Genomic DNA, 17,758 nt, shown 5'->3' with positions numbered 1-17,758 from the left:
TACATTTTCATCATTAACGAACCAGGTTGAGTCTGCCGGGGGAGAGCGTTTCAAGTATTCCCAGCATTCCTATGGTCGGTGCAAACGGACAGGCGCTTTGAAGCGGCGTGGAATAGGATCTCCAAGCAGCACATTTAACTTGAGTGCCGACACACAAATGCCAAAGAGGTTGCAGCGGGAAATGCCTTTTGTGACTTTCCATTTGCTCAGCGATACGCCATCACACGCACACTCCTGCTGTGAAAGCAATCACAGTGAGTGCTGGGGTCTATTTCTTATTAGCACGGCCATTACTCCACATGAATGACAATAGTCCACCAAGGGGATCTAAACATAAACGTGCCGTTGTGGATAGGATATCGCGCTCGGAAAAAATCTATCGTGTTGCCACTTCCCTCTTGCAGCCGACGTTGTGCGTGCACAAAATGTGAGTGGTTTAGGGCCTACGCGCCGTCCCTCTGTCCCATAGGACACGTATCTGTGAAAACGATACAGATCACATGGTCGCATCAGGGATTCTGTCTTCTCGGGTTTCTGCTTGAGCCTTAAATAACCAGTTAGCTTTAAAAAGGGAATATGAGCTCATCGCAGTAAAAGGGACAGATCAGGTAGATGGGCATGGCCTAAAACTGTTGGTCGGTATGTAAGTATGTCAAACAAACCTAGTTTTATTGTTTCTATTATTATGTACAAAACCCAAAACCAGTGAAGTTGGCACGATGTGTAATACGTAAATAAAAACAAAATACAATGATTTGCTAATCCTTTTCAACCTATATTCAAATGACTAGACTGCAAAGACAAGATACTTAACGTTCGAACTAGAAAACTTAGTTTTTTTTGCAAATATTCGCTCATTTGGAATTTGATGCCTGCAACATGTTTCAAAAAAGCTGGCACAAGTGGCAAAATACTTATTTGGAACATTCCACAGGTGAACAGGCTAATTGGGAACAGGTGGGTGCCATGATTGGGTATAAAAGAAGCTTCCATTAAATGCTCAGTCATTCACAAAAAAGGATGGGGCGAGGGTCACCACTTTGTGAACAAATGCATGAGCAAATTGTCGAACAGTTTAAGAACAACATTTCTCAACCAGCCATTGCAAGGAATTTAGGGATTTCACCATCTACGGTCCGTAATATCATCAAAAGGTTCAGAGAGTCTGGAGAAATCACTGCACGTAAGCGGCAAGCCTGACAACCAACATTTAATGCTCGTGACCTTCGATCCCTCAGGCGGTACTGCATCAAAAACTGACATCAGTGTGTAAAGGATATCACCACATGGGCTCAGGAACACTTCAGAAAACCACTGTCAGTAACTACAGTTTGTCACTATACCTGTAAGTGCAAGTTAGAACTCTACTATGCAAAGCGAACAACTCCCAGAAATGCCGCCGGCTTCACTGGGCCCAAACTCATCTAAGATGGACTGATACAAAGTGGAAAAGTGTTCTGTGGTCTGACGAGTCCACATTTCAAATTGTTTTTGGAAACTGTGGACGTTGTGTCTTCCAGACCAAAGAGGAAAATAATCATCCGGATTGTTATAGGCACAAAGTTCTAAAGCCAGCATCTGTGATGGTATGGGGGTGTATTAGTGCCCAAGACATGAGTAACTTACACATCTGTGAAGGCACCATTAATACTGAAAGGTACATACAGGTTTTGGAGCAACATATGTTGCCATCCAAGCAACGTTATCATGGACGCCCCTGCTTATTTCAGCAAGACAATGCCAAGCCACGTGTTACAACAGCGTGACTTCATAGTAAAAGAGTGCGGGTACTAGACTGGCCTGCCTGTAGTCCAGACCTGTCTGCCATTGAAAATGTGTGGCGCATTATGAAGCCTAAAATACCACAATGGAGACCCCGGACTGTTGAACAACTTAAGCTGTACATCAAGCAAGAATGGGAAAGAATTCCACCTAAGAAGCTTCAAAAATTGGTCTCCTCAGTTCCCAAACGTTTACTGAGTGTTGTTAAAAAGAAAGGCCATGTAACACAGTGGTGAACATGCCCTTTCCCAACTACTTTGGCACGTGTTGCAGCCATGAAATTCTAAGTTAATTATTATTTGCAAAAAAAAATAAAGTTTATGAGTTTGAACATCAAATATCTTGTCTTTGTAGTGCATTCAACTGAATATGGGTTGAAAAGGATTTGCAAATCATTGTATTCCGTCTATATTTACATCTAACACAATTTCCCAACTCATATGGAAACGGGGTTTGTAGTATAGTTAGTAGGGATGGAACGGTATTAAAATCTCACGGTGCGATCCTATCATGGTATTATGTTGTATATGTCCACACATTTTTTTTTTTTTTAAAGACTTAAAATGAAGTGGCAGGATTTTTTAGGATAAACATACTTAAATGGTAAATAGGTTATACCTTGATTGCGCTTTTCCACCTTCATGGTACTCAAAGCGCTTTGACACTATTTCCACATTCACCCATTCACACACTGATGGCGGTAACTGCCATGCAAGGCCCTAAGCACATCAGGAGCAAGGGTGAAGTGTCTTGCTCAAGGACACAACGGACATGACTAGGTTGGTGGAAGCTGGGATCGAACCTGGAACCCTCAAGTTGCTGGCACACCCACTATACCATCCAAGCCATGCTGTCCCAGACTTCAATACTTTCTGTAATTGAACACAAACCTAATGTTAAAATGTTGTAATCATATTTATTACTACAATCATGAATGTTTAAATGCAAAGAATGGTGCAGGAACATCAACAGTTTCAAGCAAACATTAAAAAAAAACTTACCATTGAGTGTATTTAAAGTGACGATGTAACCATCCAGTGTTAAACAATAATGTAATAATGTTTTCACTTGAACTTTCTGAGAAGCAGTGTCCTCTCCAGCGGACATGTTTACATCAGTCTGATATATGATGTTTCTCAGAAAAGTTAACGAACAAAATAACGCTTAATAACGTAAGTACCTCACAAACTGATGTGTGGCTTTAAATATCTTTTCTGGATGGCAGTTTATAAGATGGCGACTTGTCCATGGTGTATACTGCCTTCCCAACCCCTCCACAACATCGAAAGAGACAAGCGGTGGACAATGGATGGATGGATTGACGATTTATCAAGTGTTTTTTCAGTTTACTCATATTTTTTTGGGTGATTTCCTGCCGTGCCGTGCGATGTGACTGGCTGGCTCTGTGTCGCCTTGGAAACGAAAGTGATGCCCTTTGCTTTGCAGAACGCAGACTTTCTTACCTCGCCAAAGAGGTTATGTTTTCGCCAGGGTTTGTTTGTCTGTTTGTTAGCAACATAAATCAGATAGTTATGGATGGATTTTGATGACAGTTTTCAGAAAATGTCCAAAAAAACAATTCCTCTCATCTATTATGAACACTTAACTTCCTGCTTAGGGATTTCCACGCCCTCACCTTGCCACCCCACACTGTGCGGATAATTGTGGGAGATGTGGTGATAGACCGAGATGTCGATAGTATCGATACCTATTATAGTATCAGTATGTAAACAATAGTAAACTGATTAGATCAATATAATTACAACAAAAAAATGTTGTTTTTGTCATTGTTTTCAAACTCAGGGAGTAAGTCTCTGGATACAGAAAGGCTTTGAGGGCCAAATCTAAATGATTGAAATGGGATCCAATAGTAGTTGTTTTTGTTTAGTTATTGTGCACGAGCCACAATATTCAATACCATAAATGTAATACAACATTTACAACTGCATTAGGAAATTCAAAGTTTAATAAGATAAGCTTTGGTATTGTGTTTACTTTACGTTAGTTGTCATTAAACATTTTCGGTTATGTAATCTATTGTCAAAGTATCGAATCGGGACTCAAAATAGGATCCGATCAGAGGCTTATAAATCGGATCGGGATCACAGGCCAAAAATGTTGATTGGAGCATGCCTAGTCAATATTAATAATGGAAAAAAAACACAAATATTTTTATTGAAAGATATGTCAAGGTATCCACTACATTGATTGTGGCGCAAAGCCACGGCAAATAAGAGCAGCCACACAAAATAAGTACCATATTTTTCCGACAATAATGCGCACTTAAAATCTTTTCATTTTCACAAAAATGGACAGTGTGCCTGATAAACCGGTGCGACTAATGTACTGAATAATTCTGGTTGTGCTTACCCACCTAGAAGCTATTTTATTTGGTACACGGTGTGATGATAAGAATGACCAGTAGATGGCAGTCACACATAAGAGATATGTGTGGACTGCAAGATGATGCCAGTAAACACCAAAACTTTAAATGTTCCATTGAGAATATAGAACATTACACACGGCGCTCAAAAATCTGTCTATGAAGCCGCATCTTGATGGATTGTCGGAGCATTACAGCTGCCATAGTCAGACGTACTGTACAGTGCTTCAACATACGAATATTACCATTGTGTGTGTATAAGGCCATCAAAATGGCACCTATTAGGAGACATTATCTGGCAATTTTGTTTCGCAATATTATGCAAAACCAACTTGTGTATTTGGGATCTGCATAAGTCCTGAAAATTTGCGTGGGTCCGCCATTGTAGTTCGTAGCGACACCATAGTCGATAAGTTTCTTCTTTTTCTCTATCTTCTTGTTGTGGGGCAATTATTCTCCGCTGTTGCCATTACTAATACAAAGTAGCGTACAGTTCTAACATACAGTATGTTTAGCCTTTTCAAAGACAATATATGCATTATTGCCATTCAAATTAATCATGATGTCATGGATATGATGATGTACTATTGACCAGGCCCCTCCACACCTCGAGCCATGCCCCCACCGCCACATATATAGAGGCAATCCAGAGGAGATCCTGTATGTCTTACATTTATTTAGCCCTCTTATTAGACTATTTCATTACAAATTACCTGATGTTGTCTCGCTCACACGCCCCCTGTGGCACCCCACCACTGCAAGTACATTGCCGATTCGTGGGAAACTTTTATCAAACATGATGAATAATTGTGATTAATGTTCGTAATTACAATATTGATAAAACAATAATTGTCACTGAAATCTTGGCCATAAAAGTGCAGCTCTAGTAGAAAGAGATAATTTAATCCCATGCGGTTTTGAGTCCAAACATATTTTACCATTTGAAAAACCTGAACAGCCCAACAACCTAACAAGCTATCTTTCTTTTTAAAGCTTCATCTCACAGCAACGTCAAGGGCCCTGAAGAGAGACATAAAACATTACGGGCCAAGAAGAAATGCTTCCTTCAACTGATTAGTGCAAGTGATTAAGTGGTTAAAGGGAGAGTCTCATTGCAGCTAATGAGAGTCAAGTTTTGACTTATGGAGGCACTGGGGGAACTGGTTTTAAAACGTGCTGATGAGATGAGAGGCAAGGTTATGAAACGTCCTTTACTCTTGTGCAATGTCTTTATATTCATCTATGAACAAAAAGGTTGCGGAGATCACATCAATCGTTAAAAAATATTTTTTTTAAAACACGCTTATGTGTTCAGCCATGTATCAGCTTGGACACTTGAGTCAGACCTTTACCTCACACCAGGACATGACACCATACAAAGATTTCATTCTCATATTTGTGCCCATCTTATATAGCAAAATAAGTAGGGATGTCCAATAATGGCTTTTTGGCGATATCTGATATTCCGATATTGACCAAACCCTTAATTACCGATACCAATATCAACCGATACCAATATATACAGTCGTGGAATTAACACATTATTATGCCGAATTTGCACAACCAGGTATGGTGAAGATCCGTGCGTGACTGCTCGCTGACTGCTCGCTGTTTCGAAAAAGCTAAGTATCGTTCTATTTGTGTGCTTTTAAATTGTTCTGCAGCTTTCTTTATTACTTTCTCAACATATTTAGTAGTACTATTTAACTTGCAAATCACCCGATCTCTGTCTCTCCACCCCTCCCGCAGCTAGCTAGCAGCTAGCTGCTAAGCTAACGAAGCTAGCGCGGAGAAAGGCGTCGCCGGGCGCCGGTCAGAAGGAGTCTACTCCTGCACACCGTGACCAGGACTTCTCGGAAGACAGCAGGAACTTCACTCGGTGACAGAAAACACCGTGAGTATGGCTTCCTGCGCGTCTTGCACTTTACTCACGGAGAGGCTGGCTCTGCTAGAGGGCCGTGTCCGCCAGTTAGAGCAGAGTAATCTCGTAACTTTAGATGTTGCGGACACATCTGCTAGCGTTAGCTGTAGCGAGCTAACTAGCCCAGCATGTAGTAGTCCTAAGCGGCCTACAAGCTACGGTGTACCGGTTGAGACGCATAATAGATTTAGCTCTTTAGCTAGTCCTACACCCCAGTCTACCGGGCACCACACCTTAGTCATAGGGGACTCCATCACCCGAAACATAAAGCTTAGCAAACCAGCCACAATTAAGTGCATCCCGGGGGCCCGAGCACCTGACATAGAGGCTAATCTTAGGGAGCTAACTCGCAACAGGCCTAGTAAACACGTACGACAGGCTAATCGCACCACTAGTTATGCGAATATAGTTGTACACGTTGGCTCCAATGACACTAGAATGAGACAGTCAGAGATTACAAAGAGAAACATAGCCAGGACTTGTGATCTCGCTAGAAAGATGTCCAGGCATCGAGTAATTGTCTCTGGCCCCCTGCCTGCGAGAGGCAATGATGAGAGATATAGCAGATTAGTCTCGCTTAACAAGTGGCTGGCTAGCTTCTGTAGACAACAGGGACTAACGTTTATTGATAATTGGCCCTCTTTCTGGGGCAAACCAGGCTTGCTGATGAGGGACGGCCTTCACCCTAACCAGGAAGGCGCCATCATCCTGTCTAAGAATATAGACTACTGTTTAAGTCACATTTGACTAACTACACTAGAGCAAGCCCGGTCACAGGCAATTACAGAGCCTGCTAGTCCGGGTGAGGAGTCAGTTAAGCTAGAACTAGCCAGCGCCAGGCTGGATAATTCCTGTACGCATAGCAATTTTCTTAGAATAACACACAACTCACATAATGTGTTTTCTGTTGTGAATGTGTCCGGGGTAGATATGCATTCTACTGAGGTGGCAAATCATGATGCGTTCAGTCGATCGCAGCATCAAGCAAACAATCTGAAAATTCCCGTCGTATCAATTCCTAGATATGGTCGAAACTATTTAAAGTGCACTACGTATAATAAACGTAACATTATTAATATTTCTACTACGGATAATTTAAACAAAAACTCGTCAAAACAGCCCAATACTTATAATATGGGCTTTTTAAACATAAGATCATTGTCTCCCAAAACGTTATTAGTTAATGAGGTCATTAGAGACAACAATCTTAACGTCATTGGTCTTAGCGAAACCTGGCTCAAACCAGACGAATTTTTTGCGCTAAATGAGGCATCTCCTCCTAACTATACGAATGCGCATATTGCCCGTCCCCTTAAAAGGGGTGGGGGGGTCGCATTAATATACAATGAAAACTTTAACCTTACCCCTAACCTAAATAATAAATACAAATCGTTTGAGGTGCTTACTATGAGGTCTGTCGCACCGCTGCCTCTCGATATGGCTGTTATCTACCGCCCCCCAGGGCCCTACTCGGACTTTATTAATGAATTCTCAGAGTTCGTTGCTGATCTAGTGACGCACGCAGACAATATAATCATAATGGGGGACTTTAATATCCATATGAATACCCCATCGGACCCTCAGTGCGTGGCGCTCCAGACTATAATTGATAGCTGTGGTCTTACACAAATAATAAATGAACCTACGCATCGCAACGGCAATACGATAGATCTAGTGCTGGTCAGGGGTGTCACCACCTCCAAAGTTATGGTACTCCCGTATACTAAAGTAATGTCCGATCATTACCTTATAAAATTCGAAGTTCTGACTCATTGTCAACAAACTAATAATAATAATAACTGCTATAGCAGCCGCAACATTAATGCCGCCACAACGATGACTCTTGCTGACCTACTGCCTTCGGTAATGGCACCATTCCCAAATTATGTCGGCTCTATTGATAACCTCACTAACAACTTTGACAATGCCCTGCGCAAAACCATTGATAGCATAGCACCGCTAAAACAAAAAAGGGCCCCTAAAAGGCGCACCCCATGGTTTACAGAGGAAACCAGAGCTCATAAATTATCATGTAGAAAGTTGGAACGCAAATGGCGCGCGACCAAGCTTGAGGTTTTCCATCAAGCATGGAGTGATAGTTTAATATCGTATAAACGCATGCTTACCTTAGCTAAAGCTAAATATTACTCAAATCTCATCCGCCTCAACAAAAACGACCCAAAATTTTTGTTTAGTACAGTAGCATCGCTAACCCAACAAGGGACTCCTCCCAATAGCTCCACCCACTCGGCAGATGACTTTATGAATTTCTTTAATAAGAAAATTGAACTCATTAGAAAGGAGATTAAAGACAAAGCATCCCAGCTACAACTGGGTTCTATGAACACAGATACAACTGTATCTACGACGGATACTGCAATACAAAATAGTCTCTCTCTTTTTGATGAAATAACATTAGAGGAACTATTACAGCGTGTAAGTGGGATAAAACAAACAACATGTTTACTTGACCCACTTCCTGGGAAACTTATCAAGGAGCTTTTTGTATTATTAGGTCCATCAGTGCTAAATATTATAAACTTATCACTTTCCTCTGGCACTGTTCCCCTAGCATTCAAGAAAGCGGTTATTCATCCTCTGCTCAAAAGACCTAACCTTGATCCTGACCTCATGGTAAACTACCGACCGGTGTCCCACCTTCCCTTTATTTCGAAAATCCTCGAAAAAATTGTCGCACAGCAGCTAAATGAACACTTAGTGTCTAACAATCTCTGTGAACCTTTTCAATCCGGTTTCAGGGCAAATCACTCTACGGAGACAGCCCTCGCAAAAATGACTAATGATCTACTGCTGACGATGGATTCTGATGCGTCATCTATGTTGCTGCTTCTTGATCTTAGCGCTGCTTTCGATACCGTCGATCATAATATTTTATTAGAGCGTATCAAAACACGTATTGGTATGTCAGACTTAGCCTTGTCGTGGTTTAACTCTTATCTTACTGACAGGATGCAATGCGTCTCCCATAATAATGTGACCTCTGACTATGTTAAGGTAACGTGCGGAGTTCCTCAGGGTTCGGTTCTTGGCCCTGCACTCTTTACTATTTACATGCTGCCGCTAGGCGACATCATACGCAAGTACGGTGTTAGCTTTCATTGCTATGCTGATGACACCCAACTCTACATGCCCCTAAAGCTGACCAACACGCCGGATTGTAGTCAGCTGGAGGCGTGTCTTAATGAAATTAAACATTGGATGTCCGCTAACTTCTTGCAACTCAACGCCAAGAAAACGGAAATGCTGATTATCGGTCCTGCTAAACACCGACATTTATTTAATAATACCACCTTAACATTTGACAACCAAACAATTACACAAGGCGAATCAGTAAAGAATCTGGGTATTATCTTCGACCCAACTCTCTCGTTTGAATCACACATTAAGAGTGTTACTAAAACGGCCTTCTTTCATCTCCGTAATATCGCTAAAATTCGTTCTATTTTATCCACTAGCGACGCTGAGATCATTATTCATGCGTTCGTTACGTCTCGTCTCGACTACTGTAACGTATTATTTTCGGGTCTCCCTATGTCTAGCATTAAAAAATTACAGTTGGTACAAAATGCGGCTGCTAGACTTTTGACAAGAACAAGAAAGTTTGATCATATTACGCCTATACTGGCTCACCTGCACTGGCTTCCTGTGCACTTAAGAAGTGACTTTAAGGTTTTACTACTTACGTATAAAATACTACACGGTCTAGCTCCGTCCTATCTTGTCGATTGTATTGTACCATATGTCCCGGCAAGAAATCTGCGTTCAAAGAACTCCGGCTTATTAGTGATTCCCAGAGCCCAAAAAAAGTCTGCGGGCTATAGAGCGTTTTCTATTCGGGCTCCAGTACTATGGAATGCCCTCCCGGTAACAATTAGAGATGCTACCTCAGTAGAAGCATTTAAGTCCCATCTTAAAACTCATTTGTATACTCTAGCCTTTAAATAGCCCCCCTGTTGGACCAGTTGATCTGCCGTTTCTTTTCTTTTCTCCTCTGCTCCCCTTTTCCTTGAGGGGGCGGGGGGCACAGGTCCGGTGGCCATGGATGAAGTGCTGGCTGTCCAGAGTCGGGACCCGGGGTGGACCGCTCGCCTGTGCATCGGCTGGGAACATCTCTACGCTGCTGACCCTTCTCCGCTCGGGATGGTGTCCTGCTGGCCCCATTATGGACTGGACTCTTACTATTATGTTGGATCCACTATGGACTGGACTCTCACAATATTATGTCAGACCCACTCGACATCCATTGCTTTCGGTCTCCCCTAGAGGGGGGGGGTTACCCACATATGCGGTCCTCTCCAAGGTTTCTCATAGTCATTCACATCGACGTCCCACTGGGGTGAGTTTTTCCTTGCCCGTATGTGGGCTTTGTACCGAGGATGTCGTTGTGGCTTGTGCAGCCCTTTGAGACACTTGTGATTTAGGGCTATATAAATAAAGATTGATTGATTGATTGATTGAAAAAAAATCAATAAAAATAAAATAAGATAAATCAATTAAAAACATTTTCTTGAATAAATATGAAAGTAAAACAATATAAAAACAGTTACATAGAAACTAGTAATTAATGAAAATGAGTAAAATTAACTGTTAAAGGTTAGTACTATTAGTGCACCAGCAGCACGCACAATCATGTGTGCTTACGGACTATACGTATCCCTTGCAGACTGTATTAATATATATTGATATATATTGTAGGAATCAGAATATTAACACCAGAAAGAAACAACCCTTTTGTGTGAATGAGTGTGAATGAGTGTAAATGGGGGAGGGAGTTTTTTTGGGTTGGTGTACTAATTGTAAGTGTATCTTGTGTTTTTTATGTTGATTTAATAAAAAATAAAAAATAAACGGTACCGATAATAAAAAATAAAAAAACGATACCGATGATTTCCGATATTACATTCTAAATTATTTATCGGCCGATAATATTGGCAGGCCGATATTATCGGACATCTCTAAAAATAAGGATTGACTACAGCACAATGACAAAAAATGGGAGTTATAGCATGGGCGAATAAGTTTGGCTGGCAACAAAGTTAGGTAACCCTAAAAGAATAGCTTATCATTTGTTAAACGACCATAAATTATTTAACATAATCTGTTTCATAAGACTGCAGTCTTATCAGATACATAATAGTTTCACGACCACGTACTTAACCTCTAAAGGCTTAGTGGCCACATGCGTGGACAGCACCTTTTAGGTCTTATTTCTAAAATTGTGTACACTACTGAATTAGGGTCTTATGCCGACATATGGACACTTATACTGCTATCTGGTGGTGTCATACAATCGAATTTGGAAAAAAAAGTGTAAAAATAAAAATGTTCATGAAGTACACGTTTGTGTACTAATGGACTAAGCACATCATATTAAAATATGATTTTTAGTTTTTATTCTAATTAGGGTCCAATAAGCCCAAATAGCAAAGAGAAATAAATAAAAAAAAGCATGTAAACAAACAGCTTGGGCCTTAAGAGGTTAAGAGGCCTGGGTTATGTTTAAAAAAATGTAAATCAATATATGGCAATATGCATGCATTTCACTGCAAACTGTTTGTCCAAAACAATATCCCTTTTTAAACAACATTGGTAAGTCTTGACGTATGTAAGTAGTACAACATGACTGGTCACAGTAGAAGTATAGTAAATGCACACTTTGCTTGAAAAGTGTGTATAATAAAACCTTAATTTACAAACTTATTTCGTTCTTGAACAGGTTGCGTAAATAGAAACGTTTGTATATCAAAGCAAAATTCTCCAGAAGAAACAATGACATAAATAATGGGTTCCAGCCTAGACAAAAGTCCACATTTTTGTAAAGGTTTGGGCACTTTGAACACAATATATAGCGCTGTACCAGGGGTGTCCAACTAATTTCAGATGGGGGGGCCACATGGAGAAAAATCTACTCCCAAGTGGGCCGGACTGTTAAAATCACGGCACGATAACTTAAAAACAAAGACAACTGCAATTTGTTTTCTTTGTTTAAAAATAGAGCAAGCACATTCTGAAAATGTACAAATCATAATGTTGTTGGGGGTGTTTTACACTTACATGTTGCGGTTAATAGTATTCTATCTTTATTTGTCGTTAGTTATACTTCCTGAATAAATAATGTGATAATGTTTATCGGTCAACTCATTGGTGTTCATTTTCAATCTATCAAGATAAAAAAATAATATCAAAATCAAATTACAGGATGTTATTTATGTAGTTTGCTCATTTCCCTCTACTGGTGCACTAACAGGATGGATGGTCAAACATCATGTGGTTTATTTATTTTTAAATATGTAGCATCATCTACAAAGATACAAATAATTGCTATTGTGACATCTCGTGGACACATTTAGAACAGCAGTTTCTTTCATTCAAAAATTTTGGCTCATTTTTATACTTAGCAAACTCATCCCGCGGGCAGGATAAAACCTGTTCGCGGGCCTGATCCTGCCCACGGGCCGTACGTTTGTCGCCCCTGCGCTGTATAGTACTGTGTATCAAACAAACATTACAAAGAGGTGACAGATCAACTTTCTATTTAATAACAAAGCCAAAACAACAACTCGCTGAACTGTCCTCATTTGCAGACACCCTGCCAACACGCACACACACTGTCACTATTCCCATGGTGTACTCACAGTTTGGAATCACAAAACTCATTAACTTTACCAGCCAGGAATAAAACATAAAATCCCCTTTACCTTGTCGATAAATCTTCTTGGTGTGCAGCGGGAGAAAATGGACAGGGGAAGGGAAAAGCAGTGTCGACAACACTGTGGATACTTCCTGAATGTTTCGAACCACGCATCGCTTGATCATTGCTTTTTTTGCACACATATTGAGCGAGCAAAACTAGAAAAATGCTGTAAAAAGGCTGAACATACCATGTAAAAACCACAAAAATGAGTAATTAGCCCAAAGGCTAGCATTAGCACTGCTACAAGGCACACAATAGGTGGATGCGTACTGTACATACAAGGTTCGTACAACAGAGCACCTTTTTATTCCGTCTGTGGTTTGTATACCGAAAAGTTTGTTCGTAAACCAGAGTTCCACCGTACCAACGCTGTTGTTTTGGTTGTGCACGTAATAACACTTACCGTATTTTCCGGACTATAAGGCGCACAAGATTATAAGGCGCACTGCCGATGAATGATCTTTTTTCATATAAAAGGCGCATCGGATTATAGAGCACATTAATGGAGTCATATTATATATATATTTTTTTTTCTAAATGTAAAATCAAATCAAATCAAATCAACTTTATTTATACACTTCCTTGTGGTCTACATTACATGTAATGGTGGTTCTTTGGTCAAAATGTTGCATAGATTATGTTTTACAGATCATCTTCAAGTCATTTTCTGACAGTCGCTTCCGGATGCGCCATTTTGTGGGCGGTCTTATTTACGTGGCTCACCTTCGGCAGCGTCTTCTCCCCGTCATCTTTGTTGTAGCGGTGTAGCGTGCAAGGACGGGGGTGGAGGAAGTGTAAAAGGATGGAGCTAACTGTTTTAATGACATTCAGACTTTACTTAAATCAATAACGGAGCAGCATCTCCTCATCCGGAAACAACAATGCCGGAAATGTGTCCCGTGAAAACTGTCTGACCGGAACGCTCTAATAACTAAAGTTCTTTGGGTGATTAATGTAAACTCACAACACCGGTGTGTTTTAGCGCTTTCATGGCGAGTTTACTGACAGATGTAAGTAAGAACTTTACGCTACTTTATATTAGAAATGGCAGCAGTGGAGGATGAATGCCCCATAACAAAAAGATAAAGAAAAAGAAGAACCCTATCGACTACGTTGTCTGTACGAACTACAAAGGCGGACGTGCGCAAAATAATACTCATATGTTTAATGCCCAGACAATCCACCAAGCTTACCAAAGTCGTACTAAAACATTTTGATAGATTTTTGAGCGCCGTGTGTAATGTTCTATATTTTCAATGGAACATATAAAATGTTGGTGTTGTTTACTTGAGTCACATTGCCATCATACCTCTTACCACAAATCTCTTATGTTTGACTGCCATCTACTGGTCACACTTATCATTACACCATGTACCAAATAAAACTACTTCGAGGTCGGTGAGCAAATCCATAATTATTCCGTACATTAGGCGCACCGGGTTATAATGCGCACTGTCGAGTTTTGAGGGAAAAAAAGGATTTTAAGTGCGCCATATAGTCCGGAAAATACGGTAATATCCAACATTTACTATTTTCAGATGACCATCCATTTCATGGGTAAGACAACATCCACATCATTCTCTGATTTGGTTTCAGGTGAAAACGACATGTACACGGCACGTCTGGGCATCGAAAGGGAACTTGATTCCTCTCGACGACAAATCTCGCAGCTTGTCATCTCCGGCTATTTCCAGTTCATGTGCCGCTCACGTCCCTTTCGGCCGGAGCTCAGCGAGGAGTCCACACGAGAAACCCGAAAAGATGACACAGCACATATTCTTGTTTTTTGATGAAGAACCACCCGAGGTCAGGAATGATTGCAACTTTTATGTGATTAAAAAAGTAAAAATAACTCACACCTTTGGATTTAATTTGGAGGGGTAATGACCGCCACTGACTGCGGCGGTGATGCAGCGGATGGCTTTATTTCCAGTTAGGTGGTCTACCCAGTAAACTTGATAATGACATTCATATGCAAATGCCTTTGGAGTTGCCAATAGCTACAGACTCCTGAACAAAGTGAGCAATGGTGATGGCGGCGGTGGTGGTGGTGGTGGGGCTGGGGGTGAAACCTGCCAATTAAGCTTTTGTCCCACCCCAACTTGCATTTTACATGCATTACTGCACAAACACAATTTGTCTGCCTCCGTCGAATGCTTGCGGGCAGCAGCGATGCAGCGTTAAAACACAACACACACAAAGGTTGCCATAGCTGGATGTGCTGTGTTTACAGTGCATAATAGCAATGATTCAGCAATGTCACGTTTCTACGGCAGCTTCGGGAGTCAGAGATGACCCTTAACTTGCCATAACCTCAACTTTTAAAACCAATGTATTCATGGTCAATTTCTGTGGCAACTGTTCAATAGGGAGACGCTTTGATGACTACAAGTGTGCCAACAAACACACAATAAAGTGACCATCTGCACAGCCCCCCGTCTATATTACACCACAGTGGGCAAACAAATGCTTTGCAATAAAACATGCTAACGGATGCTTTACTGACTTGCTCTCATCTGTTTTGAGCTAAAACAACATCATTAATGTCCGTCTAATTGTAAATACTTAAATAGTGTTTCTTAGTACCAAATCCAAAACCAGTGAAGTTGGCACGTTGTGTAATTCGTAAGTAAAAACAGAATTCAATGATTTGCAAATCCTTTTCAACTTATATTCAATTGAATAGACTGCAATGGCAAGATATTTAATGTTCGAACTGAAAACTTTTGTTTTGTTTTTTGCAAATAATCAGTAACTTAGAATTAAATGGCAGCAACACATTGCAAAAAAGTTGGCACAGGGGCATTTTTACCACTGTGTTACATGGCCTTTCCTTTTAACAACACTCAGTAAACGTTTGGGAACTGAGGAGACCAATTTTTGAAGCTTTTCAGGTGGAATTCTTTCCCATTCTTGCTTGATGGACAGCTTAAGTTGTTCAACAGTCCGGGGGTCTCCGTTGTGATATTTTACGCTTCATAATGTGCCACACATTTTCAATGGGAGACAGGTCTGGACTACAGGCAGGCCAGTCTAGTACCCACACTCTTTTACTATGAAGCCACGCTGTTGTAACAAGTGGCTTGGCATTGTCTTGCTGAAATAAGCAGGGGCGTCCATGATAACGTTGCTTGGATGGCAACATATGTTGCTCCAAAACCTGTATGTACCTTTCAGCACTAATGGTGCCTTCACAGATGTGTAAGTTACCCATGCCTTGGGCACTAATACACCCCCATACTATCACAGATGCTGGCTTTTCAACTTTGTGCTTGTAACAATCCGGATGGCTCTTTTCCTCTTTGTTCCAGAGGACACAACGTCCCCAGTTTCCAAAAACAATTTGAAATGTGGACTCGTCAGACCACAGAACACTTTTCCACTTTGCAACAGTCCATTTTAGATGAACTCGGGCCCGGCGTTTCCGGCTGTTGCTGATAAATTATTTTCGCTTTGCATAGTTGAGTTTTAACTTGCACTTACAGATGTAGCGACCAACTGTAGTTACTGACAGTGGTTTTCTGAAGTGTTCCTGAGCCCATGTGGTGATATCCTTTACACACGGATGTCGCTTTTTGATACAGTACCGTCTGCGGGATCAAAGGTCCGTAATATCATCGCTTACGTGCAGTGATTTCTCCAGATTCTCTGAACCTTTTGATGATATTACGGACCGTAGATGGTGAAATCCCTAAACTCTTTGCAATAGCTCGTTGAGAAATGTTGTTCTTAAACTGTTCGACAATTTGCTCACGCATTTGTTCACAAAGTGGTGACCCTCGCCCCATCCTTGTTTGTGAATGACTGAACAATTTTATACCCAATCATGGCACCCGCCTGTTCCCAATTAGCCTGTTCACTTGTGGGATGTTCCAAATAAGTGTTTGATGAGCATTCCTCAACTTTCTCAGTCTTTTTTGCCACTTGTGTCAGCTTTTTTAAAACATGTTGCAGGCATGAAATTCCATATGAGCTAATATTTGCAAAAAATAACAAAGTTTTCCAGTTCGAACATTAAGTATCTTGTCTTTGCACTCTATTCAATTGAATATAGGTTTAAAAGGATTTGCAAATCATTGTATTCTGTTTTTAGTTACGATTTACGCAACGTGCCAACTTCACTGGTTTTGGGTTTTGTATCAAACAACATCACTACAGCAACCATATGGCTTAGAGTAATGTAAGTACAGTATAGTGGCATAATGCATTCGTCAAATCACCCCAGTCCAATTAGCTGGCATGCAATAAAGGTTAACCTGAAGTGACATACTGTACAGTAGAAGGGACATACAGTCATTGGAGACATTCGTTTAGTATGCCAAGCCCATTGCGGCACGCATGTCAATTAATGTGACTGTGGAAGGACACCAATGGCGCTCAGATATTCAAATATGTCTAGTGCAAGAAAACAGACACAGTCAATTCTATTGTGCTCCTCCTCTCCCCCAGAGAATCCCGCAGAAAATGAAAAGCCTATAAGAATTGATTCTCGGATGAAACTGGATCTAGTTGATATGCTATGCATGGACTTTATATTCTAGGTCTGCTGCAGAAAGAGGTACTGCACTTACCCTTTCCCCTTCCATCCCCTTCTGTCCGTCCGATCCAACTTCTCCCTATAATGACAAGAGTGAGAGTTAAAAGTTTGCGTTTGAATTTAATAGAGACATTTTATTTTGCACAATTGAATAAAAAGACACTAAAACATATGCTCGCTTGCAAAACAGCTTTCGTGTAAAACAGCATGATGCAAATAAAGCAGTTCAACGACAAATCTCTACTCGGGATGTGTTTTGTTGGGATTTTGTTCACTGCATCGTGACTACTAATTGAAAGATCAGGGCAAAACTGTGTCCCAAGCACATCAATTGTGTGCAGTGGTGGCGAAACAAAGCGATGTTACCCAATTTAATTTCACACTGGAAGCCGCTTTAAACTGAGTGTCATGCAACGCACT

At 40.8% G+C, this 17,758-nt stretch overlaps 1 protein-coding gene across 2 annotated transcripts in view; it reads right to left on the bottom strand.

Annotated features, from left to right (window-relative positions):
* Nucleotides 1-17,758, bottom strand: part of LOC133605530 (uncharacterized) — a 345,893-nt gene that overhangs the window by 246,128 nt on the left and 82,007 nt on the right. For both annotated transcript variants that reach the window (XM_061958830.1, XM_061958831.1), the window contains exon 10: nucleotides 17,373-17,417. In XM_061958830.1, the coding sequence (XP_061814814.1) occupies nucleotides 17,373-17,417 (45 nt within the window). The remainder of the gene's footprint in view (nucleotides 1-17,372; nucleotides 17,418-17,758) is intronic.

This window comes from Nerophis lumbriciformis, linkage group LG02 (assembly GCF_033978685.3).
Source record: "Nerophis lumbriciformis linkage group LG02, RoL_Nlum_v2.1, whole genome shotgun sequence".
NCBI lineage: Eukaryota > Metazoa > Chordata > Actinopteri > Syngnathiformes > Syngnathidae > Nerophis > Nerophis lumbriciformis.
This window is presented reverse-complemented; position numbering and strand designations above follow the sequence as displayed.